Source organism: Colletotrichum abscissum, assembly GCF_030869225.1.
Source record: "Colletotrichum abscissum strain IMI 504890 chromosome Unknown Scaffold_9.1, whole genome shotgun sequence".
Classification (NCBI taxonomy): domain Eukaryota; kingdom Fungi; phylum Ascomycota; class Sordariomycetes; order Glomerellales; family Glomerellaceae; genus Colletotrichum; species Colletotrichum abscissum.
In genome coordinates this window covers 1,314,897-1,342,667 of record NW_026850536.1, presented here as the reverse complement: position 1 = coordinate 1,342,667, position 27,771 = coordinate 1,314,897, and the positions used below count along the sequence as shown (strand labels likewise).

Below are 27,771 nucleotides of genomic sequence, written 5' to 3'. Positions count from 1 at the left end.
CAAGGCTGCGTGAGGCGTATCAGTCGGGAATGACCGATACCCTGTGCCTTGATCTTGTCAGATGAGTAGAAGCCAGTGGCTTATATATCGGACGTTCGGTGATGTTGGAGCATTCGTAACTCCGCCGGATGGCTTTGGGCGTCGTAATTAGTAGGGGGCTCGGCGGTGGATCGCAAAAATGAACGAATGTTCGGCGCAGTCTAAAACTTTTGAGAAGGGGTCAGCAAACATGGAAAGTGTGAAGCAGGAGAGAAAAAGATGGCGTACAAAGACTGGCTCCGCGACGATGCCACAGTTGTACTGTACGCTGCAGCTGGCCTAATTACAAGCCAGAAGCCGTCATTGTCAGGTTCGCGCGAGAGAGAGACCACTCAACCCTCCGATAAGTAACTAGCGCCCCGGTCACATGCACGTCCATTCGTGGAAGGGACGAGGGAGAGTGGGGGGACCCTTGTCGGTCCGCGGCCCCTGCTTTTCTGGCTCTGGTCCATCAAGGTCCGTGCATCTTTTCGATGTGCAACGACGTCGATACCTCAGTCTTAGCTTACCTGTGATATCTTGAAGTATCATAGCTCTTCTCATTACCACCAAAACCACCCAAAACGAACCCCCATTTTCAACCTTCCCGTGCCTGCACAGGCCATATCCGACAATGCCTTCCGACCTCTCATCATATCTTGCAAAGAACTACTTAGTAGCAGATCCGAAACCCACCAAGAAGCGCAAGCGCAAACAACCCACCGAGACCCAAGGCCTCATCATCGCAGACGACGACGACAACGGATGGGGCAACTCCACCGCACAAGACGACGACGCAGAATCAGGACCGGCCCTCGTATCAGGGACCTCAGCAGAGTTTAGAAAGACGAAGAAATCAAATTGGAAGACGGTCGCCGCATCCTCGAAATCACAAGGCGGCGCCGGCGCGGGCAACAATGAAGACGACGACAGCGCCGCAGCAGCAAACGCGATCCTCGCCTCAGCAGCAGCAGAAAATGCAGCAGCACGAAACGCAGACGACGAGATGCCCGTCATAGAAGGAGGAGGCGACGACGACGACGACGCCGCCGCCAACGTCGTCAAAATGAGCGACGGCACACACGCAGGCCTGCAATCCGCCGCCGCCGTCTCAGCACAGCTCCGCCGCCGCCAGCAAGCCGAAGAAGCCGAGTTCGCGAAACTCCGAAAACACGGCAAGGAAGAGGAGACGGTCTACCGCGACGCCACGGGCCGGCGCGTCGACGTCTCCATGAAGCGCGCGGAGGCGCGCAAGCTCGCGCTCGAGGCCGAGGAGAAAGAACGGCAGGCAAGGTTGGCGCCCAAGGGCGACGTGCAGCTCGAGAACGCGCGGAAGCGCAGGGAGGCGCTCGAGGACGCCAAGCTCATGACGTTTGCGCGGACGGCGGACGACGAGGAGATGAATAACGAGCTCAAGGAGCAGGAGCGGTGGAATGATCCCATGGCGCAGTTCTTAAGCGACAAGACGGGCGGCGGTGGTGGTGCAGGGGCAAAGGGTAAAAAGGGGAAGAGGCGGCCGGTGTATGCTGGCGCTGCGCCGCAGAACCGGTATGGCATCAAGCCGGGGTATAGGTGGGACGGCGTCGACAGGAGTAACGGGTTTGAAGGGGAGCGGTTCAGGGCGATTAATCGCAGGGAGCGGAATAAGGGGCTCGACTACGCCTGGCAGATGGACGAATGATCGCGCTAGCATGTCGACATTTGGTTCGGTTAAGACACCGGAATGCGATGGATTCAAGCATTGGATATCCCATGATATTTGCGTTGCAGTCACAATCAAAGTGATGGTTCAAATTTGAGCCTGCATCATTTTGAACTTCGAAATGAAAATGACATATAATTTCGTTCGGGGAGCAAGAACTTGACTTCATAGCGTAAAAGAGACCCGAAGAGCATGTTCATTGCGGTCTCGAAAGGCGTCCTGCTGGCTTGACGTCTCTCTTCTACTATTGGCTGAGATGTGTTTGCTCGGGTGCTTCTCTCCTCTTAGAATATCTGGTTCGCGTTTGCGACTCTCATTGAAAATCTTCAAAGATGACTAATCTCGCCCGAGCCATGTACGCCCTCCTCGAAAAACAAGCTGTGCTCATTTCACTTATACAACTTTTGTGAGATAATCCAAGGTACTCATTTATGGGTGACACGTCGGCGCAGGACTCTTCGCCGACGAATTCCATCCTAATGATGGAGCAATCGCTAGCAGAATCTACAATATTGGCTTTCCCGCCTAAGGTCTGCGACGAAGGATCTTGTCGGATCCGTAGGCACAGTTCTCCTTGACAAGCTTGATCCATTCCTTGCGATCCATCTGGCCAGGGCCATCGCCGATGCGTCCCTGGAATCTTCTCATAAGGTTACCAATGCTGATACCGCCAGGGAGCTCAGGAAGGGCGTCAACAATCTCGTGAGCTTGAATGGGGCCACGGGGCGCGGGCGATCCCTCGGGAACTGGTGAACCGGGCTTGGAGCCTATAAACTGCGTTAGCATGTACTCCAAAAATTGAGGAGCGCGATCCATGTGCATACCGGATGCGGCCGGGACAGGACTACCGGCCCTCGAGCCGACTGGCGTGCCTCTTGCTCCGCTACCAACGAGCTTGATCTTCTTCTTCCTCAACTGGCCGTCTGACATCTCTCCTCCAGTTGCCTCGCCGTCGCTCATGGCACCCTTGAGGTGGCTCTTCAGGCCTCCTGAAGGCGTAGACGAACGGCTCTGGTGGACAGAAGCCGCGGCATGCTTCTTCAGCTTCTTCCGAGAGGACTCGTTGCCACTAGATTCCGACAAGTTGGGAGAGCCGGGACGCTTCAGAGACTTGCCCTTCTTAAGAGCATCGGTATGTTTCTGTCGGCCAGACGGGGTAGTGTTACCCTTGGAAGAAACGCCCGACGCAGTCTTATCTTTGGAGTCTCCGTCCTTGTCCTTGTTCTCTTCATCTTTGTCCTTGTCCTTCTCTTCTTCCTTCTTCTTTTCCTCGTCGGAATCATCGTCGCTCTGTGCATGTGATTAGTAAAAAAATAAAATGACAGCTTCTCTGAGCATCTTACAGATGAAGACTCGAAAGGATCGTAGCCACTCGAATCCGACTGGTAGATAGTCTCCTTTTCTCTCTTGATGAGTGCCTTGGTGGTTCGCTTTCCCTCTTTGCGGCGCTCCTCCTCGGCTTTCCTCATTTCGTTCAGCTCCTTTTCTACTCTGCGCTCGTCGGCCTCGCCAAACAGATTGGCGCCCATTTGATCTCGGCGAATGCGATCGGTAGCCTCTTTGGTATCCTCGTCATTGTCCACGTCTAAGCCGGGATTCTCGTCATCGTCCTGGAACTCGTCGCCTTCCATGTCAATTTCGTCATGGTCCTGCTTTTCTTCTCGAGAAGCAGCTCTGAAGGTGCTACTTTCTGTCTTGATTCTCGCAGGTCCGTACAGAGCATGTCTGGTCGCCTCCCATTCATCTTGCTCGCTCTTCTTTTGCTTGTCACGCATGTACCATCGGCCGATGTCTGTCTTTTTACTCATCAAAGCCTCGGCTTCTTCAAGCCTCATGGTATTGAAATGGGGCTTCGCAGTAAATTTGTACCACTTTTCCAAAGGTATCGCCGCGAATTTGCCATCTCTAGTAGCAACAAAGCAGACGGTGGTCTCGGACAGAGGCGCGACGTATGATCCGACCCAGACGTTCTTGCCATCTGCGTCCTCTAGGTGCCAAGGGAGCGCCTCCTCGTATCGCAGGCCCTGTTGCTTCTTCTCTTTCTCCGACCGAGGCTGGCGGTGGAACTGGACATCCTTTTCCTTCTCCTTGGGCTTGGGCTTTTTATCAAGACTAGGATCTTTCAGACTGGGTGCACTCTTAGCGAGTTCCACAGCTCGAACAGCCTCACGTTCGGCCTTGAGCTGTGCCAAACGCTCGGCTTCCTTTTCGTCAACGGGTTGTGGCTCGGGCTCTTCGTGCTTGACCTCGCGTCCGGGAGGCGGTTGTCGTGGATCGCGACGTTGAAGCGTGACAGGTCGGGTAAATTCATCTTGGTTTGTGGGATCAATGCCGTTCCTTTCGAGCTCGGCCTTGGCGGAAGAGAGTTTCATAACGTGATGTCTGACACCATCTTTCAACGCTTTTTTGGTCGTTACGATCTTGAATTCCCTGACGTTCTGGGGCGCGGGATCGAGCCAGCCGCCGTTTGCCGCTCTCTTCGCTCTGATATCTTCCTCGGTTTCGGGTCGCTGAAGGCCGTGGTGACCTGTTCCACCGGCAGCTGGTCGGGCTCCTGAGGCGGTTTGCAGCGAGCCTGGAGGGGGACGCGAGGCAGCCGGTCGTGGAGCTCCAGGTCGCTTGCGGGCAACAAGGGGATCGCCTTTGGGCCGTCGCTTGATCGGAGGGGGACGAGGCTGTCCAGGCTGTCCTGGTAGGCCATTCGGGTTTTGGCCGTTGGGCAGACCTGGTGGCGGCGCGCTCATGCTGTCAGCGGGCGCGCGAGAGTCGAGAGCGCTTCCTGCAGGCTGTTGTCTCGGGAAGATTCTAGTGAGCGACGCTTTATTTCTCCGTCGTCAAGCAGTCTCTGTCAAGTGCAAGTCAGAATCGTAGGCAGGAATGAGGCTTGCCCAGATGTCTAGGGCCGCGGCGCAAGAGAGAATAGCTGGTGACGGTAGACTCGGTGATGCGACCGAAGGTTGGATATCAATGTTCGCCAGAAAGTCTCGAGGACTAGCTTGATCGGCGGTTGTGTACTCGCGAATTGATAAGTACGGATGGATTGGCGAAGGTGAAGAGGTCGAGGTGATGACAAAGAGCATGCCCGGACGATGAAGTGCATGCGGGAGAGGAGGATTGGAAGGCGCGCTCAGAAATCAGGCGCACTTGCCTAGGCAGCTTGGAGAGCTTGCAGAAAAGCTGGGCGGATACCGTGCTAAGGTAAGGTACCTTGATTGTAGTTTGCCGGCAAAAGCTTGGTGCGCGGTACATTTGTAGCCAATGAATTGACCAAAAGTAAGCCCAGCGTGCTAGTACTCTTTCTGGGCGGGCCATCCTCAGTGCCTCACAATTCGCCAGTGGCTGTGGAACCGCATCTGGAAAGGGCGAGCCTCACTGTGGTAGGACGTCATTGGGATGGCCTTACTGTTCTTAACTTGCCGTACCTCAACTAGTAGGTACCGTAGCTTCAATAGCAAGGACAGATGTCGCAATAGATAAGATACCTAGCTTTCCTTCAACTACTTTAAGGAATTAATCTTACGTGCGTGCAGAGTGCCCCTGGCTCGAAGCACGACATCAATGCCTTATATCTATTGAGTATTAATAGGATGTTCAGCCTCGACAACGTCAACCGTTATCAAAATGCGTGCCCTTGACTGGCCCATATATTTGCACCAACCCAGACAATAGTTACAAATCCAGACATCACGGCATCCAAGATAGGGGATTTTGCTGTTTTCTGCTGTAAAGGGGTGAATAGGAGAATCCAGTCAATGGCTTCACGAGACCGTGGAAGGCCATGAAAGATGTGAGATAAATAGTAAGCATCCAATTCATTCCACAAATCTTGGTTTTAGCTATCCACATAGAGGTACTTGCGGTACCTTACCTCACAGTCCGCGGGGGGCAGTATCTGTACAGTGAGAAACCGACTGCATGTACCCATTGTCGTACAGTGCGTCGCAAGTCTGAGACTGTAGCCCCTCACTCCGGAATGTACCTGCTTCCCCACGTAAAGCTTCCACCTCACTTGAAGTTCCATTTACACCACCTACCTACATGAATGAGGTGATCGCCAATCGGAAACTGAATACAAGCTTCCCAATCACAGCACTCTTACTCACCTCCGTATCTATCCTCCAAATCCCCAATCCTCTGCATCCAACTGTCCAAGCCATGCGTCCCGGACGTGTCTGACCAGGTAAGTGCTCTGCGCCTATTTTCAGTGCACCCATCTCATCAACTCTCACAGAAGCCTTACCCTTCCTTCAGCTGTATCCAACTCATCGTATTCGATGATAACATCTTCAAGCAACAATCACCATGAATAATAGCACCAGAAATTCCGGCATGGGCCAGTTTGGTGGCTCTCAAAACAATGGGCTCGAGGATCAGTTGCGAAACATGATTCTCACCAACGGTACTCCAGCCACCGGCCAGCCTCAGGTTCAAGATGCCCCGCGAACAACCGCGCACTTTCCCGGTGGCGGAACCCCGGCGAATGGACCGAACGATCATCTTCAACCCCATGGAGACCATCCCGAAGCTTCAGCCGGAGTCAATGGCAAGCCACCACCCTCGCCCAAGGTGGGCAGAAAGCGACTCAACCAGGCGCAGAGACGACAGATGAATGCTCAGTTGTCCATTCCCATTGACACTCGCCCCTCTCCGCCCACCGAGGCTGGACGACCCTACACAGGCTGGCCTTCTCCTTCTTACCCTCACGAGAATCCTAGATTCCCCTCTCATGGACGACCAGGCAAGACGTATCATAATCCAGACCTGCACCACAGACCGCATCACCTTGCAGGCGGCATGTCGCCTCGCTCCCCCAGACAGAACGGACATCGAAACCTCGTCAACTCTGAACGATACCAGCATGATCAGCACCCAAGTGGTCAGCAAGAGCACGGTTCACCGCGTTTTCCACGGAACAATCATGGCCAGCTTTACAGCCCCCGTGGTCAACACCACCCAGTCCGGCCCGAGGAGTTGGAGAACCAGGCATCCTACCTAGAAAGCCTCTGCAACACTCTCGTTGCTGGCGCAGAGATTGAAAGAGGAGAGATCGCCGAGAAGGAAGCCTTCCGAGTTAAGATCGAACAAGTGTGCCAGGCCGCGGTTGCCGAATATGAGGCGACACAAAATGGTCTGGAGAACTTTCCCCCGCCGTCTGTGCAACTCAAGTGCTTCGGCAGTCTGTCTTCTGGGTTCGCAACGAAAGCCTCAGACATGGATCTCGGTCTGGTCTCACCCCTTTCTACACCCCAACCGGATGAGTCGGGCTCTGCGATACCCAGACTTATCGAGAAGGTTTTTCTCGAAATCGGCCTTGGCGCGCGTCTGCTGACCCGCACGAGAGTACCAATCATCAAGCTTTGCCAGAACCCGCCCGCGAAGCTGCTCAAGGACCTCTTGGAAGAGCGTGAAAAGTGGGAAAAGGGCATCGTGGATACCGACCATGCGGATGCTGCAGATGATGACGAGACGGCTGATACTCACACCAAGGAAATGACGGACGAAACGATCGACGACCCAAACAACCCAAAAACGGGCGAGTTATCTCCTGCAGGCCCCAATCTGAACGAGCCCAGAGTGCCGGCTATCTACCAGCCCGAGAACCAGTCTCTCTCTGCTTACTATAATGTAGCGAAGCGAACTTTGAGAAGATTGGGAGGTCGGGATGTGACTCTCTCTAACTGTCGTGAGCTGGTAGAGGAGGACTACGACTTGCTCAACAAGGTTTGCGAAGCGTTCTTGAAAGGCATTCACGACGTGCCGCTGAGAAGTAGACTCTCAAATTACCTGTCTCTTTCTTTCAAGACGATCACCAATGTTCCCAATTACCGGTCCCTGGCTGGCGTGTACGCCCAGATGGAAGGCGAGAAGATTGTCATGCTATGCGAAAGAGAGGCTGAGATCGGAAGCATAGACGACACCGACGATGCAACTCGGAATTTGATAGCGTCTTGGAAGAATCTCCAGAATCAGCAGCACTTTGGAATCGAGCCCCTGACATACAGCAAACATCTGCAGCTGCACCTGGAGAAGCTCAAAAAGCTCCCCATTGCGCAACTGCTCACTCTCGAACAGAGCCAGTTTGAAGCAGCTACCGGATACCACGCGAGGACACTCAAGATCCTCGCGAACCTCCGCCCCCGAGGCGACCCTAACGCTACGGCCGCGAAACAGCTCATCATCAACAGATACACGGCCGGCATCTGGCCGAGCACCACTCGCAAGAGCGTGCAGGAATTCATCGACACCACCAACGGACCACTCAGCCTCCTCACCGTCGCGCGCCGCCACAAGAGTCTTCAACTTGCCCTCGAACTCGAAAAGGCAGTCGACCAACACCTGTACGATCCGAGCATCGAGAACGACGTGAGAGAATACATCTCGATACTCCGTGGTCCCATGCGGAAGAGCAACGTTCAAGACCCCCAGTACGACTTCGTCATCCCCGTCACCAAGCAAAACATGGAGACCATAAAGCGGATGCGCGACCTCAAGGATCCGGCCAAGATGGCCATCAACCAGCCCCGCGACCCCTACCGCGACAAGCTCGAGTTCCCAAAGAACGGCGTCGGCGTCCAGTGCGATATCAACTTCGCCGCCCACCTCGCGCTGCACAACACCCTCCTCCTCCGCTGCTACTCCCACACCGACCCCCGCGTCCGCCCGCTCGTCCTCTTCGTCAAACACTGGGCCAAGGTCCGCGGCGTAAACACCCCGTACCGCGGCACCCTCAGCAGCTACGGCTACGTCCTCATGATGCTGCACTACCTCGTCAACGTGGTCCAGCCCTTTGTCTGCCCCAACCTCCAAGCCCTCGGCCCTCCGCCTCCGCCCCCTGAAGGCCTGCCTCCCAAGTCCCCGGCGCTGCTCGACGAGAGCATCATCTGCCGCGGCCGCTTCGTTGGCTTCTGGCGCGACGAGGCTGAGATCCTCCGCCTCGCGCAGATGAGCCAGCTCAACGGCAACCGCGACTCCGTCGGCCAGCTCCTCCGGGGCTTCTTCGAGTACTACGCCCAAAACGGCTCCATGAGCACCTACCCAGGCCGAGGCTACGACTGGGGCCGCGACGTCCTCAGCATCCGCTCGCCAGGCGGCCTGCTCTCCAAGACGGAAAAGGGCTGGACGGGCGCCAAGACGGTCATCGAGTACCGCCCCAACGCCAACAACACCGCCGCCGTCAACTCCCCGAGCACCGACGGTCCTCCCCCCGGACTGCAGGGACAACAACACATGACCCTGAAATCGCCCATCGACCCGCCCACCCCGACGACGATGACAACCACCAGCGGCACCATCACCACCTCCACCGATAGCAGCGCAGCAGCATCGGCGGCGGCGCAGAAGAACGGCGAAGTCAAGGAAGTCCGGCACCGCTACCTCTTCGCCATCGAAGACCCCTTCGAGCTAGACCACAACGTCGCCCGCACAGTCACGCACAACGGCATCGTTGCCATCCGCGACGAATTCCGCCGCGCGTGGCGCATCATCAAGGCCGCGGGCGCGGGTAATTTCGGTGACGAGCTGCTTCAGGATGTGGCGGCCGTCAAGGAGGAAGGCGAGAAGAGCACGTATTTGCAACTGTTGGACGAGATTCACGGGTGGGAACTGTTCGAGTAGGAAGGGGACATTGCTGTGTTTACTTGAGAGATGTGGACGAATTTGACGTTGTGTTCATGAAATCCCAGGCAGGGGCGTCACGGAGGACTAGGGGTATGCGGTACGTGTGTACTGCAGGGACGATGTCACGACGTAAAAAGGCAAAAAAAATGTTTGAAAGTTGATTTGTATTATTATCAAAAACAGGAAGCTAAAAGAACAAAGTCGGTGCACACGCCGACTGTGATCAAGACATCCACACGTACATCACTTGAAGAGATGTTCGAAGGTTTCTCTTATCCCTCTCCCACCAGTCCCGGAGGCTGTGGCCGTCATGAAGACGACCGGAAGAGGGATCTTCTTTGAGTCGAAAATTAATCTGCCAACGCTCCGTTCAAGGCCTGTTCTGGGATGAACTGGGCCCCGGCTGTTCAGAAAACAGCATCGTTGGTGTGAAGGGTAAGAAAGGGTGATGCAATGGATGCAGCCCAGTCTTCCATCAGGTAAGGGTGAAAAAAGGTGTATCAGTTGAGGAACGCGCGCACACGCCATACTGGATGGCGGCCCGGTTGAAAAAAAAGGTATCAAAGTTTCATCATTCATGTCTAATACTGACCATGCTTTGTGTTGATGTTGAGCAAGACCTACCAAAGTCTCCTTGGGAACGCGTATTCCTTTGGTTGCAACCATCTCTTGGCCATTCCACTCTTTGCCGTTGTAGCCCAGAACGCCGCGCTGAAATGCCTATCTCCCCCGAGTATGCCGCACACATACTGGAACTCAATAAAAAAAGAGAATCCTTGAGCCAGTCCAAGATAGGAAAAAGCAGAAAAAGAAGCCGTGTCAGGCGAACTGTAACCGAGACAATCCTTGCACGCTCTCTCGCCGGAAAATCTTTTCAGTCCAGAATGTGTTGGTACAGAGGGGAGATTGATTCGCCGTAGTGGTTACGGCGAATCGCCTCAGCAAGGAGGAAGGAGAGGTCGAGTACCACGAGCTTGGGGCACCGCTTGGCCTGATCCTCGGGGATGGGGAAGCTGTTGGTCACGAGAATGGTATCGATGCACTCGCACGCCTGAAGCTGGTCGAGACTGTCGCCGCCGAACACGCCATGGGTGGCCATGCAGTAGACCTTCTTGGCGCGGCCCTTCTTGACGACTGTCTCGGCAGCGGCGATCCACGAGTTGGGCTTGTCGATCATGTCATCAACGATGAAGACGGTTCTGTTCTTGACATCGCCGACCAGCGTGATCATGTGCTCGACCTTGGGATCCTTCAGGACCTCGTCCTCTTCGTCCGACTCCGGGGCCGCGTCTCCAGAACCTCCCAGGGCATGGGGCTCGGGAGCAAAGAATGATGATGCGTGCGACATAGTCATGGGATCGTCGCCCTGAACGCTGCCGCTGACGGTCGATGCAGCTGGCGATGGATAGTCGTCGTCCACTATGTGACCCTGAACCAATCGGCCGTGCGTAACTTCATGGGCGCGACGATCATCGTACTGCGCGTCGCCCTCCTCCTCATCATCGTCGTCGACCGACCCATCGCCAGGCTTGGACTGCGTGGGTGTTGTGGGCCGGTCGTCCATCGATCTAGGGTGGGACCTCGGAGCGCTGGTGAACTGAGGGGAACCGTGTGCGTCGGTTCTGATCCGGGCAGCTCGGCCAGGTGCAGCGGGAGGTGTGGAAGGTCTGGGTGGCTCACGCGTTGTCTCCAACACGGGTTCCCGATCGAGATTGTCCAGGTGGTGCATGATCATACTCGAAGTCATGTTGGTTCCCTTCCGGTTCTTCTCTGTTGTGACCATGCCAAAGTTGAGCTTCAGTGCGTCTGCAAGCGATGTCACACGCTTGGTTCCGCCCGCGTTCTTGGACACGACAACGGCCTCCTTCCAGTTGGGCACGTTGTGACGAATCCATCTCGCAATGAGGGGTTCGGCGTGAAGGTTGTCCACCGGGCACTTAAAGAAGCCCTGCATCTGGGAAGCGTGCAGGTCGACGGTAATGACGTGCTTAACGCCGGCCACGCCGAGGAGGTTGGCAAGCATTCTTGCTGTGATGGCACCCCGATGGGACTTCTTCTTCGACTGGCGACTGTAGGGGAAGTACGGAAGCACAGCTGGGGAAGCGATCGAGTTAGCACTATAAGACGATAGTCAGAGGGAGTGGAGCTAATCTTACCAGTGATCTTGTTTGCTGATCCGCCATTGCAGGCCGAGATCATAATCAACAACTCCATGATGGTGTCGTTGACCTTGGCGCTGCCGGACTGGACGACAAAGACATCCTTTTCGCGGACGCTGGTCAAGATTCGCACGCTCGTCTCGCCCTTTTGTGTGACGGGTCAGCCTCAACAGGGAGTCCAAACAAAGTTGGAATTGGTCCAATCAAGGCAGTGGGAGCGGCCGCGGCTGCTGTTCCCCCCATGATTTACATCATGAAAAGTTCGTGAGCAGGAACGCGGCGTTTCCCCCGCCCTTGGTGGTCGACGGCCCAGCGATGCGCACTTTCAGCTTACATTGGAAAATTGGGTAAGCTCCGCCTGGGCGGGAGCCATGCCCAGGTTCTCACATATCTGATTAGTGAGGACTGGGCAGGAGGAGCCCGCGAAGATGAGAGTGCCGCGCATGTTGAATAGAAGAATGCGAAAGGCGAAGAGATTTGATTCGCGAGGTGGGGAGCTTTTATTACTGCGAAGGAAAAATTGAGTTGGGGACAAGGGGGCTGTTCAGCCGAAAAGCGGGCGGGCACGGAGCCAGGCGCTGCAGTGGGGTCGAACGGACAGTGCAGGCACGTGTAGTGGGCGAGAAGGTGCTACCATCACACTGTATTTATCCGGGCCGGAGATACCCTTTCCAATCCCTAAGGCAGGGCCGCCGCTTCCTATGGTTGATAGGGACTGTACGTACCGTGTGTCACGCACCGTGACCCCGCGATGAGTTTCTGCAGGAGCTCAGGTCGTTCTTTCCATTACCTACCAAGGCAAGTATTCAGGCAGATGTCTTGAGATAACTCAAATCCATGTCCCAACATTCAATGGATTACTTGTAACGGGATCGTTTGATGGAGATTGGACCGCCGTAGTCAAAGAATTCGATCGGGTTCTAACACGCGGTATCAGTTGGGGAAGCAGCACACTAGAAGTAATCCAAAAGATTAGGTCAGTGGAAGAGATTTTGCAATAGATTGGCTGTTAATCTCGTGACCCGGAGTGAGCCAATCTTCGTACATGTTTTAGTTCTAATGTAAGTCTGTAAGGCAGAATCATTATACAATCATGGGAATTCCTCATCTCCTAAACCATCTCTCCCCTTATGGGGTATTTGGGCCTCTCGACGGCGACAGAGTTGTCATTGATGGCCCTGCTTTGGCATACCATATCTACCATCTCTGTACGAGAAGTACTTCCGGTCTGCCATCCTACGATATCCTCGGAAGAACCGCGATAGGATGGTTAGAAGAAGTCACCAGTCATGATATATCAATGTAATTCTTTCCTCCAAGACATGAAAAGACCTAAGCTAACGTTCAAAGCGCCGCCATCTACTTTGATGGCTTCCTCCCGGCATCAAAAGCAGAAGTCCGCCTCGAGAGGATACTCAAGGTATCCTCGTCCCTCAAGATCTTCCGCTCAGGTTTCCCCAACGGTTGCCCAGCCAAGCAAATTGCATCAACGCGTCTCTCACTACCACCTCTCTTCCCAACCGATGCCCCCAAACGAGACCAGCCCCTGATCCCACCACCAGCATTTCTCGTCGCAGCCATCGTCGACAAGCTGGAATCGATCGAAAAGTATGCCTCTCTGGTCCGCCTGGTCCCCGGCGAAGCAGACGCCTACTGCGCAGAAGACGTGCTGCGCAACGGCGGAACCATCCTGACCTCGGACTCCGATCTGACCGTCCATGATCTAAAGACAGGATCTGTCGCCTTCTTCAGAGACCTCCACATCGGCACCACCGACGACGACAAACCCGCTCTCCTAGGCCCAAAATTCTCCCCATCAGAGATCGCCAAACGTCTACAGCTACCAGAGGACCACGGCATGCGCAGGTTCGCCTACGAGCTCTCCAAATCCACCCGGCCCAAATTCGCACAAGTCCTCGAAAACTGCAAAGGCGAGGTCGCAGATCCGGAAGAGTTCCGCGCCTTCTGCGCACCTTACGAGACACTGGAGACTACAGACTGGAGCGCTGTCCCGATCCTGGGCAGCCTCGACAAACCCTACCTCGACGCGAGGCTATCCGAGGTCGTCCTGCAGTGCGTGGGCTACTCCGGGGTAGCGAAGCCGCTCGCGGCCGACTCCGGCGCCGCGGGCTGCATGATGTGTCTCCCGCCTCTCCTAGACTGTCCAGCCCGTGCTAGCGCATGGGATACCAGCGCTTCCGTGAGACAGCTGGCATACAGCCTCACGTGTCTGCTGCGACCCGGGGGCGTCTCCCACGTGAGGGAGTACCGAAGAATGTCGTCTGGCGTGAACCAGGGCAAGTACATGGCGATGCTGCCTCGGCCCTGGATCAAGGACTCGATGGATGCTCTCCTCAAGACCTTGACCAAGGCAAAAAGTAGCCTTACCCAAAAGGGCTCGTCCTGGCAGGCAGTCAGCTTGCAGCTCCTTCTCGCTCACGCGCAGGAAGAAGATAAGCTGGATGCGTGTCTGAACTCCATCAAGCTAGGCCAATCGGTGTCGGCAGACTCGAACCTCGTCCCGTGGGATGTCGTGCACTTATCGGCGCAGATCCACGCGACGCTCTACTCTCTCCGCATCTTGGCCCAGGTCCTGGATCTCATGTACGAGGTCGGAGCCAAGGACCCGATCCAAGGCTCCAAGCAACTGCGCGAGTTGTTGTCCACATTGCCACCCCTCACTGAGTATCCATCAGTCGATGGGACAATGCGCCTTCTCGCGGGTATGAAAACCAGTGGTGCGCTTGGCAAGGTCGCCACGGCGCTGGGTATTTCGGACGATTTGCTTTTGCCATCAAAAGAAGCCAAAAATCAGAAAAAGAAGCGGAAGAAGATGGCAGACGCAGAACCTCGCATGAGGCCCAAGAAGAAAGTGTCTTCAAATCCCTTTGATATCCTGGGTAGCGAATAACAAGGCTAAAGACGCCCGACATAGCCGCCGCCTATTTCCGGAGCACTTTCATGAAGCATAAAAAGTGGTTAGGGAAGCGAAAGCCTTATACCCGTGGTCTCACATATAACAGTGTCATTATTCGTATCATACAACGACTACTCAAAACAGGGTTCCATCGTCGTGAACCTGCGGAATGAAACCAGGGCACAGCCAACCTCTGCCCTCAGGGCAAGTGAAGATGACCTTCCCATCTCCGCGCAACAAACCCATCTTGAACTGCCAATCGGTCTTCACAGCGATGCCATTGATCCGCAGCCAGTACGCCAGTATACCTTCAGGCGTACATCCCTCCTGGCCCTCTGGCTTCTTCTCCCTGGTCTTGGTATTGAATCCCTTCCACTTCGCCGTCTCCTTCTCCAGAGTCCGCATGTGGATAAACTCGCGGTAGAGCGCGAGGTAAGTAAACATGGCATTGGGGCGTCCAAAGGCGGTGATGTCTGTAACACCCGCGCGCAGCTCGCCGTCGTGGAGCATGGCGTACCACGTCCAGTCCAGAGTAACGCGGGGTGCCAGGATGCCGTTTTCGGGTACCTTGAGCGACGAGAGGGCAGGCGAGTCGCCCCAGTACAGCAGATCGAGACGGCCCTTGTAGATGTAATCGTAGGATATGCCCTCCTTTATCATGTAGCTCTGCACCTGCAGGCTGGCGAGGTATAGTGCCTTCCACTGACTGAGCTGGTGGTTGAGTTTATCGTTTCCGCACTCCTTCACCAGCACCTCGGGAGGATCCACGGCGTTCTCCTTCACACTGTCCAATTTCAGAATCTCCACGGTCTTGAGCGCGTCTCCAAAGCACGACTTCAGGTGCTTGGTTATGCTGTCCTTGTCCACCGGGTCACCGGAATCGTGGTTGACATCTTCCAGGTACGTAAACACGTGTACGTCGACACCGCCGCTCCCAGTCCACGTCTTGACGAGCTTATTATTCTGCTCCTTGCAAGTCTTCAAATAGGTGCGCAAAAAGCCGGTGTACACGATCGCGAGACGTCCCATATCATCTGAGGCGCGGTGGAGTAGGCAGGTGGTTTTGCTCCCAGCGCGAATATGCAGCTTTCCAGAGTCCAAAAGCTCCAGAACCGGTTTCTCGTCGCCACTCTCAACAGAAGCGCACTCGGGTAGGAGATTCGAGATCCATGGCGTTGCGCCGTACGGGGCAGCAGTCTCGTTTGCCCACGAGAGCATCAGCACGCCCTCCTGGGTGAGCTCGACCTGCCATGATACGGGCCAGTGGTACTCGGTATCGGACGTGAACAACTCGATCTCTGTTTTGATGTCGAGGAGCGAAAGGGAACCGCTATCGAGGAGATTGAGTTCGTAGCGACCGTTTGGCGAGGCGAGACGGAACGGCGACAGCGACTGGCCGGCTTCGAGCTTTGAGACCGTCTTCTTCGTATCGGGTTTCGCGCCTGTGGCGGGAGCAGGTGTTGGCTTCGGAGCCGCGTTTGCCACGCTATACGATGTAGCAATTGAAGCCAGAGATGTGATCACCTCGTTGGCATGATCTCCGACGGGGCCGTTCGGTTTATCGGCACCATTCGAGACATCTTTGCCGCCTGTCGTTTGGGCGTTGTGGCCGAGCTGAGTGGGCACGTTGTAGCCTACGTGGGGGAGCTGCGGAACTAGGAAGATTGCCGCGACGAGAAAGACGGCGGCCACAATGGCCAGCCGCGTACAGGTACCGCTTAGCATCTTTCAATGTGTTGTGTTGTTTCTCGAAAGACTGTCCATTGCTGTGAGTGTCACGGCCTTTGATTTGCGCCTTCTGCTCGTGATGAAAGGGGCCTGCCGAGGCGTCTGATTCTCACAGCGTCACGGCGGCAGGTTCGCGAGGGCCAAGCACATCGCTTGGAGCTTATCGCTTATCGGAGCTTGGGCGAGCATAAAGCTGCACAATTCTGCCCGTGAGCATCTGAGCCCCGCTTAGTTGCATATCGGTATCATCTCATCATCGGATTCAGTAAGCTACCTACGCAATGACTACCTTACCAGACAGTCAATCCCGATCTCAATTGTGAATAAGAGCGAGAGTCAGAGCTTCTGTAATGGCCAATTTGATTATACTAATCCACATTGCGATGCACTATGTAGTTGTTTCAGGGAGATAGTGGGCATCCTACCATTAACTGGGCATGATTTACTGCGCTACTCATCCAGAAGTACTGAATTATTTGGACAATACTGAAACAGCACGGGCACCGAGTGATGATAATCTGCTATGGGTCATAAATTGCGATGTTCATGTTGCCAGTATCACTCTTATCTTTGTATACCTTGAAATGCATGTTGATAGTAGATCGAAGGATGAACTTCGAGAGTGCTATCTAAAAATCTTGAGACGGTGCTAAAGAATTTGGCTCTACGTAAGTGTTGAAGGAAAATGAATTCATGCGGCACCCGTCATATTTTGGTGGTATGGTTTCCACCCTAAGTCCTAGAAGTCCTGAGTGGGACAGGCTGGGCGCTGTCATCAAGTCCAGTGGTCACTGGAACGGCTTCGTAGCCGGCCGGTAGTCATCCCTCCAGACCAGACTTCTTTCCGCCTTTAGAGACATTAGTATCACGCCAGAGACAGGTCATGGGACGGAATCAGCAGCATAGACTTACAGATACACATATACACGTATACCACGACTACTGGGATCCACGTTGCTAACGCAACAATTTGTCCCAAGCTCCAGCTTTGCCGATCACTCGGACGCCCTGTGATATCTAATGTCTTCCTCCAAATGCGGTATAGCAGGAAGAGCAAGTACCACATCAAAGCCAGAAGAACTAGTAACACGAGATAAGTTCTCTTGGAATTCCAAAAAGTGAGGCGGGAATCCAAGTTCATTCCCTCTACGCTGTTGTTGCCCCCAAACGCTGGTATTAACCGATCTGCTCGGCTCAAAGGCCAAGTGTTCGATCGGTAGTCAGCGCCACGGTCTCGTAGTAAAACAGGAGCTCCAGCTCTCCGTTTTCTGGATATCATTTTGATCCATGACGGGACAAAATAGAAGAGGAGAATCGCATTAAGTGCCGATCATAGTGCCGTTATGGTTATATAAGACCTAGAGTGCAGAAGCTCGGAATCACTCGATGTCTTTGAGAATGGAAGGATCTACCTACACCTATCCCTACAATATCGCCATCCATCTCAAAGTCGAGATGGGAGCGAAGCTCGACAGCGTACTCCTCATCAAAACTCCCAAATTCGGTTCTATTAGCCCAAATCGGTAGAAAACTCGGTGGTTCGCGTATGTGTGAAAGGGTCCAAGGCTCGGCCTCGTTTGCGGTGAGGTTATCGTAACATCCGATAAGCTGAGCTCTCGAAGTCAGTATCGTGGATACATCATGGTGTTTGAGTGCGTCAATCATATACGCTTCAACATCTGGCAGTGATACTCTCTAAGCTCCATGACGAAGATACGGTGCTGCGAATGCGCCGTACGTTATGCAATCGTTGATGAAGTCGATTGGCTGAAGTGATGGCGCCGTCCATGGCTCGTCTGATCGTAGCTCGCTCATTCGCTTTACTTTTCGATTAGAGTAAGTCGCCGAATATGGCCATGGAATACAATAAGCCGAAGCTACAGTTGAAGTACCGATCAATTCCGGTCACAGCTTCATCAATGTCTTTCAGAAGAACAGAAGAAAGGCTTCCAGTCACGGACTCATCGTCCTTATGATGGCTGCCAAGTCCTTTTGGGGACAACCGCGAGATGTTGGATAATGTGCATGACGGACAGGCAACCGCAGATGACCCTGGAGCAACACTTCTGATTCGCCGAAAACCATAAGATCGTCATGAGCCTGGTTCAGCTATCAACTGTGTCACATACTTCACACACTAATTATAGAAGACAATCCCCTGTGATCCTTATATAATACGCCATGAAAGCTTGTCCTTTAGAGGCGAACGAGATGTCGCTCTGACAGTACTAGAGCTAGTTTCTGCATTGGTAAGTGTCATCTTCAACCTCACTACTAGATTGAAGAGTTATGTAAACATCACTCTCAAGAACACACGACGTCGGACATCAAGAGCGAGTTGACACATTCGCATTTGAACTTACTTGCTATTGTAGAACCGAAACTTTACGCACCATCCTCTCTTGGCGGCAAAGAAACCTGTTACGATACTGATTGCAACGGGCTATCTTCCCAGCACAACGACTCGTCTTCTTGGTTAAAGAATCAGCCGTGGATTGAACGACTACCTAGTCTAACTTGATACCCGGAGGTCAAGGTGAGCTATGGTATCGCTATGTGATGCCCTATCTCCAAGTTTCGTTCCAGACGGTGATCGCCACTTCATAAAAGGTATGAGTTGAAGTATGAGACTGATCAATGTTACCATATGTACGTCTCGTCGATGAAGGTTATTGGAATAGGTGCCCGCAGGGCGAGTTCGCTCACAATACAGCGAGCTTCGTCCACCATCGGTGCAGGCCCACTGACGACGACCGCCAAGCTGCCGTCTGCATTGCCAACTTCCTCCTCCAAGACAGCACGGAGCCTGAATCTGTTGCCCACCGAGACGTTTGCATCGACGCCGTTGAGATCGACGCTCTGAACGAGCCCTTCGGTTCGCGAAGACCAATACAGCTTCGCGTTGCCGGGATACGTCTGCAGAATTGGGGCTACAGCTGTGATAGCAACACCTCCTATGATGCAGACAAGTTTCTGATACTTGCTGAGGTCATGGTGTGGAAGGTACCCTGCTTCGACAAAAACTGGCACTCGAGTGTGTGAGCGAAGCAGTCCTGTTGCCCCCGTGAAGGATCTGACCAGGAACGAAAGCCCGACGCGGGACTTCTCCTTGACAGCAGCCACCTCCATGACACTCGACTCCTTTGAGTAGGAGTTACCCGAACTTTGAGGTGGCATAATACTGTTGTTCATCGACTTTGCTGAAGCAGGCTTCACTCTGGAGGCCAAAATGGAGAACGGGTGGCTCTCCCAAGGTCGCCATGTAAGTGTTGGGAAGTAGAGGTAGGCGTGCCCGCTTCCGACCGCGCCGTCAATGTCCAGCTGCATATACTCCTCGTCGATGATGGTGATGTCAGCCCACATCAAGCCATTCCTCGCCATCCGGATTACTCTCGCTGCCCGATCGAACCCCCAAACGGCGAAGCAGATGTACATCCAGATCTCATAACCCCACTGGTCTTGGAATCTGTAGACAATGTGTAGGTACGATCCCACTACGGCGAAAACAGCAAGGACGATATGAACAGCCAGGAACAGCTCGTAGAGTTTGGCGCGGAAGGGAATGACCGAAGCCGGCAACAAGATGCTCATTGCCAGCGTGCCGATGATGCCCCAGACCCAGTAGGGCAGCTTGGCTTCGATATCATGCTGGCCCATGCTGACGTAGATCTGAAGCCAAGCTGCCGAATGAAGGCAGGCCTGAAGAGTACAAAAGTACGCGGTCCATCGATGCAAGAGCATGAAAGTGGACTGGGTCCAGTCAGTAACCCAGTAGAGGAAGTTGTTTCTCCCGGCGTAGAGGATGAGAAGCGGTAAGTTCGCAAAACTCAGGACACCCATGCGATTGCTAAAGGACGTCAAGAGCTCCTGGTCCTTGTCATTGACCCACCAGGCGTTGGGCTGGGCCGAGTCGTAGCCTACACCACTGAGGACGACATTGACGGCTACCATGTAGAAGATCAGTATTGCCTGACCACGTGTTGGCATGATCAACAGGTTGAAATAAGGAGCCTTATGTCTCCGCCCGAACAACGGTGGGTCGATGAAGAGAGCGTGGATCTTCGAGATAAGCAATTGGGGCAGCGGGATAAACCGAAGCAAAGAGAAGAAGATTGGGACTGCTGCGCCCAGGGCAATTAGGATGAGACTTTGAAAAGGTCAGCAAGACTTCATCCCAAAACATAAAAGACAAGACCTACCCATATCTCTCGTGGGCAACCTCCATCTTCTCGAACATGCCCATGGTGTTGTACTGCACTTGATAGTCGGCATCTGACACCAGAGACTTTTCCTTTAGAGGCAATGCAAACACTACAGTGGCTGTAGGAGTTCCATTCACATTGCTGAGTGCCTCCTGGTAGGTCCACTTCGGCGCTGGGGGGTAGGCATTGACATTGACGCCTGGTTCGTCAAGCCTCCTATGGCTATTGCGGATGCTAGCTTCGGTCGACTGCCAGTACTTTTCGATCTCCCATATTGAGAGATCAGTACATCTCTGTGGGAAGACGCTAGTCAGCTTTCGGTTCTGGTTTAAGCAGAGGGCCGAACTCACCGTATGAATGCACCATGCAAAAGAAGTCAGGAAGACGTTGTCATTGGCATAGCATTCCGGCGAGGTATCGGCCATGGTCATGCCATGAATCTCCATCACATTGCTGCAATTAAGCGGACTGGCTGAAAGTGCCACACGACACGAGTACGCACACAGGGGCTCGTTGAGGAATTAGTCTATGAGATTCCACAAGGTTGAACATAACAACTAACCTGGTACATGGTGATACCATAGCCAATGAGTCCATGTCCTGCAATGCCCACTTCTTCAGCAACCACACCGCCAGCCATACCTGCGGCCGCCAGAAAAACGGCCGCAAGGCCTGGAAGTGAAGACATCCTCATGGACTGGACCACTTTCAACGAGTGTAGCAACGTACGCAGTCTCGATTGGGCTAGAAACTATCCACAACTCTGCCTCTTGCGTCGAAAGGAATGTGTTCAAAAGTTCGGAATCGGTCTCGGTTTGATTTTTGGACAAACCTAAGTCCGTATTGTGGGCAGTCAATGTCTTTCATAGAACTGAACTAGAATGGGCGCATGCTTTGCCTGACTACTGTGCCGAGGTGCCGGTTCTACGAACTATTAACCATCATCTCTGAATCATACACAAATCGATGAACTGGGAGAATACCGACCCTCGCCAAGACCCGTTGCCAAGTCCGATTCATTTGGGATGAGTTCTGTCATTCAATATGTTTCCCCGGGTTCTGCTGTCGATTTGCCGGTGGTTCGCGGTGTCCACCCCGATTCCCCGACCCGAGCTCAACCTCAATTCCCGGTCTACAAGTGAGCCAGTGGGACATTAGTTCTGCCTTCCTAATCGAGCTTTACGACTATTGGAACAATCTAAAAATCGAAAGCAGTTTGGAAGATCATCGTAACTGTTTTACAATCTGGTTGTGAAACATTTGGGCTCCTTTCCTCTACCTTGAGGGGAAACGGCGATAGAAAATTTGCTTGGAGTATAGTGGAACTTTATCCCAGCCAGTGAAATCCTCCAGGCATGAAGCAATAATCCTATGAAACCTGTGACTTGGAAGAATGTCTCCATATGATTTGAGAACATTGTTCCATGAATATTGATGATGAAGCATTCGAGTTTCCAGCCGAGAAAACACCTGACTTGCTGATTGAAATCATAGGTTTCGCAGAAGTGAGCTCGTGTTAAGGAGCGGTTTTCACTTATTATTACATCGAACCGTCACCTATATGGTTCAAATCAGCTTGTGAATCCTGTGTAATGGTCCATATTAAGTGTGGTGGCGAGTTGGGTGGTCGCTAGGGACCTCAATTGCCAGAGACACAGTTTGTCCTCAGGCTCCTCTTTCCCTTGAGTGTTCTTATGATAACATTTGATATGTCAATGCTTGTGGAGTTGTGGCATAGGTCTTAGATCAAAGCCCAAAGCCAGTTCGTAAGCGAAGATTTGCCAGTTCTTGATACTTGTATTATTGGTAAATTGTCACTGTCTACGACCAACGGCGCTGGTGAAAAATGGCTTCCTGGTACTAATATACACCCAAGCCCAACGATTTTGTGCTTGTTTGCTAAATTACTTCTCAGGCTGACTCTTCTGTTCCTTCGCATCGTCAAATGACCTCTTCTCCTTTCTGACGTTCTTCCACTCCAAGACAATTGCAAAGAGGAATGATATGGCGGCTAGGACCATGGCCAGCTCAAAAGTTCTCGTTAAGGAAGTGTTGACCTTGTCCAATGCATTCTGATACTCAGCGGTCCCATTTCCGAAAATCTTTTGCAGGTTGTCCTTAATCTGAGTAGCTCCGCCATCGCCATAAATCTTAGCAGCAACGGCACTACCAAGGTTCTTGGAAAGCTCTTGCTGGAAGACGCTTTGCGCAATAGGTACTGATAGAGCAACTCCTAAAAGTCTCGTGAAAAGGGTCAGACTAGTGCCCTTGGGAATCTTCTCGTTGGGCAGTACGGTCTGAACGGCTACGTTGGCCTGTTCGGCTCCGACACCGACGCCAGCACCGACTAGAATCTGAGCGCCAACACTGAAAGGCGTTATCAGTAACCTGAAGGATCTACGGTATAGTAGATGGTAGACTTACAGTATGCCAAGTGCAGCATCAGACTTGATGGTCATCAAGAGCGCAGAACCGGCTGTGACCAGGAGGGAACCCAAAATTACGAATGGATTGTAGAATCCAATCGCCATTACAAGACCTCCAGCTACAATTGAGCCAACGGCTGTACTGATGCAGAGTGCTAGCTGTTTCAAGCCAGAGGATTCGGCATCATCTCCCCGGATCGATTGGAACCTAAATGCCTTAGTGTAAGCAACAACATCTAGATGGCTAGTTGTTTCCAACACTTACCAAACAGGCAAGTAGAAGATGAAAACACCAAAAGCTCCATTCAAGAAGAGCAGGTAAAGGTTAGAAGACGCAACGGAACGCTGTTTCACAATACTGAGAGGCACTGTAGCATCGTCTCCCTGGAAGTACTGTAGTGCCATCCACGGGAGGAGTGTGACCCCGAATACAACCAAGACTGCGATGACGCGCGCGTCGTTCCACGGATACTCACCACCGCCCCACTGGAGCGCTAACATCAGACAGACCAGAGAAGCCAGTAGGAGGGTAGTACCAAGAAGGTCAAACTTCTTCGCCAGCTGGATCGGGGTCATAGACCTGAGCTCCGCTGAAGTCCGGCAGAGGGAAGGGGGCAAACAGAAGATGACGACGGCGACTACTACAGCTCCGATCGGGAGATTGACTACAGATATCAGATGTTGAACCCATGGTATGAAGACAGAGAAGAAAACCTACAGTAAAAGCACCATCTCCAAGAAGCTCTCTGGGTAATAGCACCACCTACAGGAATATTAGCTTTGGGTACGGATCACGAGACAGATAACCAGCAACTTACCCATGATAGGTCCGATAACACTGGCGATGGCATATGCAGCACCGAATAAGCCCGCAAACAGACTCCGCTTTCTAAGCGGCGTGATGCGAGCAATGACAATGAATGAGCCACCGAATACGCCTGCCATGCCCACACCCTGAATGGCTCTACCAATGATCAAGGCAACTGACGTCGGTGCAGAGCCGCAAACCGCGCTACCGGCGAGGTAGATGACCACCGAGGTCAAGAACGTCCATTTGTTGTTGAAAAGCGAGTAAGCTTGACCAAAGGGAAGCTGCAACGCAACGGCCGTGATCTGTTCTCCCGTACTGTACCATGCAATGTCATCGGAACTATTGAAGACGCTCGTGATGGTCGGGATAGCTGTCGCAAGTACGGTTTGACTGACTGCCACGATGAAAACCGAGCAAAAGAGCGCAAAAACAATGAGTCCCAACTGAACGCCTGTCGGATATGGTGGTTCATCTGCCTCGGGCTCGGGCTCTGTTTTCTCTTGCGATTCCGTCGTGCCGGTCGAATCGTCGCTGCCTTCCATACTGCTGGCCAGAGAGGAACCGTTCGCTAGGGCTTCGGAGGACTGCCATTCTTTTTTGAGGGGATCCCCGAGGCTTTCAGGGGGCGACATATTTGGCTGAGATCTGGTTGATCAATCTGGGAAGTGGAAAATATGAGGGTTTGATTCGCTCAAGTGAGAACTTTCGAGCAACTGTCTAATATTGGCACGGAAAAACAACTAAGGACGTGCGACGTGAAGATGATTACTGGTATTTGGATGCCTTTATTCTAATTGCCGTGGCGCTACTATTGTCATCGCGATTCATAGCCCAACTGGGTTCGCCGATGATCAAGGTTGCGTTGCCGGGGACCGGGGCCAGGCTTTGACCGCGTCCTCGAGTTCCGCCCACCTGCTGCCCACATGAGTGTATTTCTGAGACTGTAACTGTCACTGGCCACTATCGAGATGAATGGTATCTGTACTTTTAGAGTTTTGACAGAGTGAACCTACCAATCAGCTTGGCTGCTCATGTTGAAAACCAGGGTGAACCGCTATTCCTCATGATTCATCGCCGATCGTATTGTCCCAATTGAGTATACGAGAGCCCCATTGTGGAAGGAACTTGAACAGAAGATGTTACCTTGAAACTAGACCGAGTGATGCCTCTCAGTTATCACAAGTAAACTTTTCTCATCAGTGATACCCAGTAAAACATAAGTAGTCGGGGAACCCACATGTCCAACCGCCGGTCGATCCAAGTGAAAGAACAAGATGCCTAGATCGCGGTGTCCACAGCTCGAGGGCACCGTTTCTGCTCTTTCAAATTGAATGAAGACATGAGGACATTCAAATCGAATCCAGAAATATTACCGATCCTCTAACTTCTCGAGAAAACGTGGAAATTGAGGTTTCCTCTGGCCTCGATGGTCCGACCTTGCATAACCAGGAACACGACATTTTTAGATCTTTCAACATGAAGAGTACTCAAGTGAGAAACGAATGATAGAATAGGACTTCAAATAAGTCAACTGGTAAAAGACTCCAACCAGTTTGGATAAACAGTCTAAGTCAGTAATTAATTTTCCGAACCTCCAAGTGTTCTTTACCACCACTTCATCCACTTCATGAGGGGAAGGACTTGGCGATGCCACTATAGCCTCGGAATATATTTCATAGAATAATAGTAGACAACGGAGTATGGAAAAAAAGGAATATCTGTGGATTTGATTCTAGAGCTAGACAAATCCAAGACGGTTCAAATCAGCTAGAGCTCGTCCTCCAACCCAACCATCTTCAATGAATCAGCCCACAGCTTCTTCTCTCCCTCCTCGTCGAATGCCCACGACTTGAAACCATATCCAGCCCAGTTGGTATCATCGGGAATGGGCTTGCTAACACCGCAGTCCTCCATGTAGAACCCGCCAATGCCATCATACTGCTTACCCACACACGCCAGCACACTTGTAGCAGCACCTTGCTGAACACTCTTCCACACCTTTCTGATATGAGGCATCTGAATGAGCTTCTCCAGCATCTTGCGAGTCTCCTCGTCCGAAGACTCCATCAAGCCGCTGCCGAAGCCACCAGGATGGATGCTGATAGCGTGAACCCCCTCAGATCCGTAGCGGCGCTCGACTTCGTTGCAGAACCAGATCTTTGCCGTGTTAGAGTGTGCATAGGATACGCCAGGCTCGTAGCCCTTGCCATTGGGGTTGGCCGTGTCGTAATTGTTCTCTGGGAGGACAGTCGAGGCCGTGTGAGATGTGCTAGAGGTGGTGACCACACGCACGTTCACGTTATTGTTCGCAGCCGTGTCCAGAAGAAGAGGCTTGAGAAGTTGGAAGAGGTAGAAGTGCGCGAGGTAGTTGACGCCAAACTGCTGCTCGTATCCTTCTTCTGTGTAGCCGCGTGGTGTTGCTGCAATGCCTAAGGATCGTCTGAGTTAGCAACAACTTGCGATGCAACTTGAATGTAAAAATGTCAACATCACTTACCTGCGTTGTTGACGAGAACATCCAATCGCACCGTGCTATCTAGAACATGCTCTGCGCCTTTCTTGACACTCTTCAAGCTACTCAATTCCATTTCCACCACCTCCAGTCTAAGGCTGGCATCTTCGCCTTGCAGCTGAGTCTTGACCTTTTCACCCTTCGCAAGGTTACGCGAAGTGAAGAATACCTTCATGCCGGTCTTGGCTAGATGCCGAACAATCTCGAGGCCAATGCCGTTGGTGCCGCCCGTCACCAACGCCACTTTGTCATCCAGCTTGCCAACTAGACCTTCATCTTGAATGATCTGAAGTGCAGTCGGGCGAGCATCACCTTCACCCTGGGGGTTGGCATGTGCCGCAGCATAGCGATTGGGGATCTGAGGCAGGTTGGGGATGTAAGGCATGTTGAAGTATGTTTCTTGAGATTCTTCCGGAGCTGTGTCTTGACTGTTTTTCGTACACGAAGCTTGACTAGAAGAGCTTGGACGACGTGTGCTTGGCGTTTGCGAAGTTTGGCTGGAAGAGCTGGGACGTCGTGTGTTTTGGGTGACAAGGTCTTGGCAATATGTATCTTGACGGATGGAGCTGCAGCGGAAAGAAGTCTTTGTCAACGAAGAGAGATCTTTGACTCGGGGGATGTGCACCATGACCAAGGTAATCGGGTTGCTTTATTTCTTTGCATATTCTGTTTGACTCGTTCTCGAGTTACCATTCCCTCGGAATGCGCGGCAACAGGACTATCTAGAGTTATTTTCTCAGCATCAATGCCGGGAATTGTAGTTTAATTGTGACCCCAGTTGAACCCGACATACTCATAGCATATGGTCGGGTACGGGAGTTTACAACGTGTTTTTAGGAGCCCTGGCTCCCCAGGTGGACTGAACATCAGACAATTGGCACTAGATCGATCTTATTTTATCAGTTCACTGGGAAAACCTAAGCGGAAGCACAGATAGATCGCGACGAGATTCGGTGATACATAATTGAATCAGAGGTGAAGCTCCGCAATGATATCAAGCTAGATAGCTCCTCGACTCTTTTCCACCCGAAGACACACGACGAACATGCTGTGAGAGCTGCAGTTGGGGTCATCGGTAACTGTATTACCGGCGAACAGTGACCGCGCAAGGTTCTCCGACCGGTAAAAGTTGGGAACTTATTGCCCAACTTGGCCAATTTGATCAGAGACTGACCAATCAGGGTCGACTGCGGCACCTCGAAACTCTAAATTGATGGTGTGAATTCAGGCCCGGCCCGTTTTTGTTGTCTCGGGGCTTGAATTGGACCTATTTGCGTGTCCGAACGGCAAAGCAAGGGCGTAAATAATCCGCAGACCGCTCTGCTTGGTAGCGTTCAGAGTGAGTTTAGTCGGGGAGTCAACGGGGAGTCTCTGGAAGCGGCGCCTCGAGGACTTTTTGAATAGTCCTTATTGCCTGCCAAGGACTCCGTCAATGTTAGTTGAGGATAGTCGGTAAGTTCCTGGTACAAATTCCTACTTGCGGGGTCCAGGCTCGGGGCAAACTTTTGCTCTGCGTGTTGCACGTCTTCAATCCCCGACTGAAGGGAGTCGTGGACTCATTAAATGCAAGACTGACATTCCCACTATCCGCTTTCCACTTCCCACCGATTGCGCGGCTAGTGCTTCACCACTCTCCTCAGGACATCCGAATTCCAGCTCGTTGTAGCAAGCTATCATTG

The 27,771-nt window shown here is 52.8% G+C and overlaps 9 protein-coding genes across 9 annotated transcripts; 3 read left to right on the top strand and 6 right to left on the bottom strand.

Moving 5' to 3' along the window:
- Positions 1-652: 652 nt before the first annotated feature.
- On the top strand, positions 653-1,699 carry CABS01_04929 (uncharacterized protein; the record flags this gene model as incomplete). The annotated part of the gene is made up of 1 exon (XM_060538299.1): positions 653-1,699. The coding sequence occupies one exon, from the start codon at positions 653-655 to the stop codon at positions 1,697-1,699; it is 1,047 nt and encodes a 348-aa protein (XP_060389961.1).
- Positions 1,700-2,245: 546 nt separating this feature from the next.
- Positions 2,246-4,464, bottom strand: CABS01_04928 (transcription initiation factor IIF subunit alpha; the record flags this gene model as incomplete). Its single annotated transcript, XM_060538298.1, has 3 exons — positions 2,246-2,487; positions 2,545-3,010; positions 3,064-4,464. The coding sequence occupies 3 exons, from the start codon at positions 4,462-4,464 to the stop codon at positions 2,246-2,248; spliced, it is 2,109 nt and encodes a 702-aa protein (XP_060389960.1).
- Positions 4,465-6,022: 1,558 nt separating this feature from the next.
- Positions 6,023-9,334, top strand: CABS01_04927 (uncharacterized protein; the record flags this gene model as incomplete). The annotated part of the gene is made up of 1 exon (XM_060538297.1): positions 6,023-9,334. One exon carries the CDS (start codon positions 6,023-6,025, stop codon positions 9,332-9,334), a length of 3,312 nt encoding a protein of 1,103 aa, XP_060389959.1.
- An 877-nt stretch (positions 9,335-10,211) lies between these two features.
- Positions 10,212-11,941, bottom strand: CABS01_04926 (ribose-phosphate diphosphokinase; the record flags this gene model as incomplete). Its single annotated transcript, XM_060538296.1, has 3 exons — positions 10,212-11,431; positions 11,494-11,641; positions 11,831-11,941. 3 exons carry the CDS (start codon positions 11,939-11,941, stop codon positions 10,212-10,214), a joined length of 1,479 nt encoding a protein of 492 aa, XP_060389958.1.
- Positions 11,942-12,589: 648 nt separating this feature from the next.
- Positions 12,590-14,407, top strand: CABS01_04925 (uncharacterized protein; the record flags this gene model as incomplete). Its single annotated transcript, XM_060538295.1, has 2 exons — positions 12,590-12,798; positions 12,847-14,407. The coding sequence occupies 2 exons, from the start codon at positions 12,590-12,592 to the stop codon at positions 14,405-14,407; spliced, it is 1,770 nt and encodes a 589-aa protein (XP_060389957.1).
- Positions 14,408-14,548: 141 nt separating this feature from the next.
- Positions 14,549-16,138, bottom strand: CABS01_04924 (uncharacterized protein; the record flags this gene model as incomplete). The annotated part of the gene is made up of 1 exon (XM_060538294.1): positions 14,549-16,138. One exon carries the CDS (start codon positions 16,136-16,138, stop codon positions 14,549-14,551), a length of 1,590 nt encoding a protein of 529 aa, XP_060389956.1.
- A 2,643-nt stretch (positions 16,139-18,781) lies between these two features.
- On the bottom strand, positions 18,782-21,037 carry CABS01_04923 (ferric reductase transmembrane component 4; the record flags this gene model as incomplete). The annotated part of the gene is made up of 4 exons (XM_060538293.1): positions 18,782-20,288; positions 20,341-20,636; positions 20,694-20,852; positions 20,906-21,037. 4 exons carry the CDS (start codon positions 21,035-21,037, stop codon positions 18,782-18,784), a joined length of 2,094 nt encoding a protein of 697 aa, XP_060389955.1.
- Positions 21,038-22,247: 1,210 nt separating this feature from the next.
- On the bottom strand, positions 22,248-24,212 carry CABS01_04922 (MFS transporter; the record flags this gene model as incomplete). The annotated part of the gene is made up of 5 exons (XM_060538292.1): positions 22,248-22,710; positions 22,768-22,977; positions 23,035-23,434; positions 23,488-23,532; positions 23,588-24,212. The coding sequence occupies 5 exons, from the start codon at positions 24,210-24,212 to the stop codon at positions 22,248-22,250; spliced, it is 1,743 nt and encodes a 580-aa protein (XP_060389954.1).
- A 1,135-nt stretch (positions 24,213-25,347) lies between these two features.
- Positions 25,348-26,477, bottom strand: CABS01_04921 (short-chain dehydrogenase; the record flags this gene model as incomplete). The annotated part of the gene is made up of 2 exons (XM_060538291.1): positions 25,348-26,009; positions 26,078-26,477. 2 exons carry the CDS (start codon positions 26,475-26,477, stop codon positions 25,348-25,350), a joined length of 1,062 nt encoding a protein of 353 aa, XP_060389953.1.
- Positions 26,478-27,771: the final 1,294 nt, after the last annotated feature.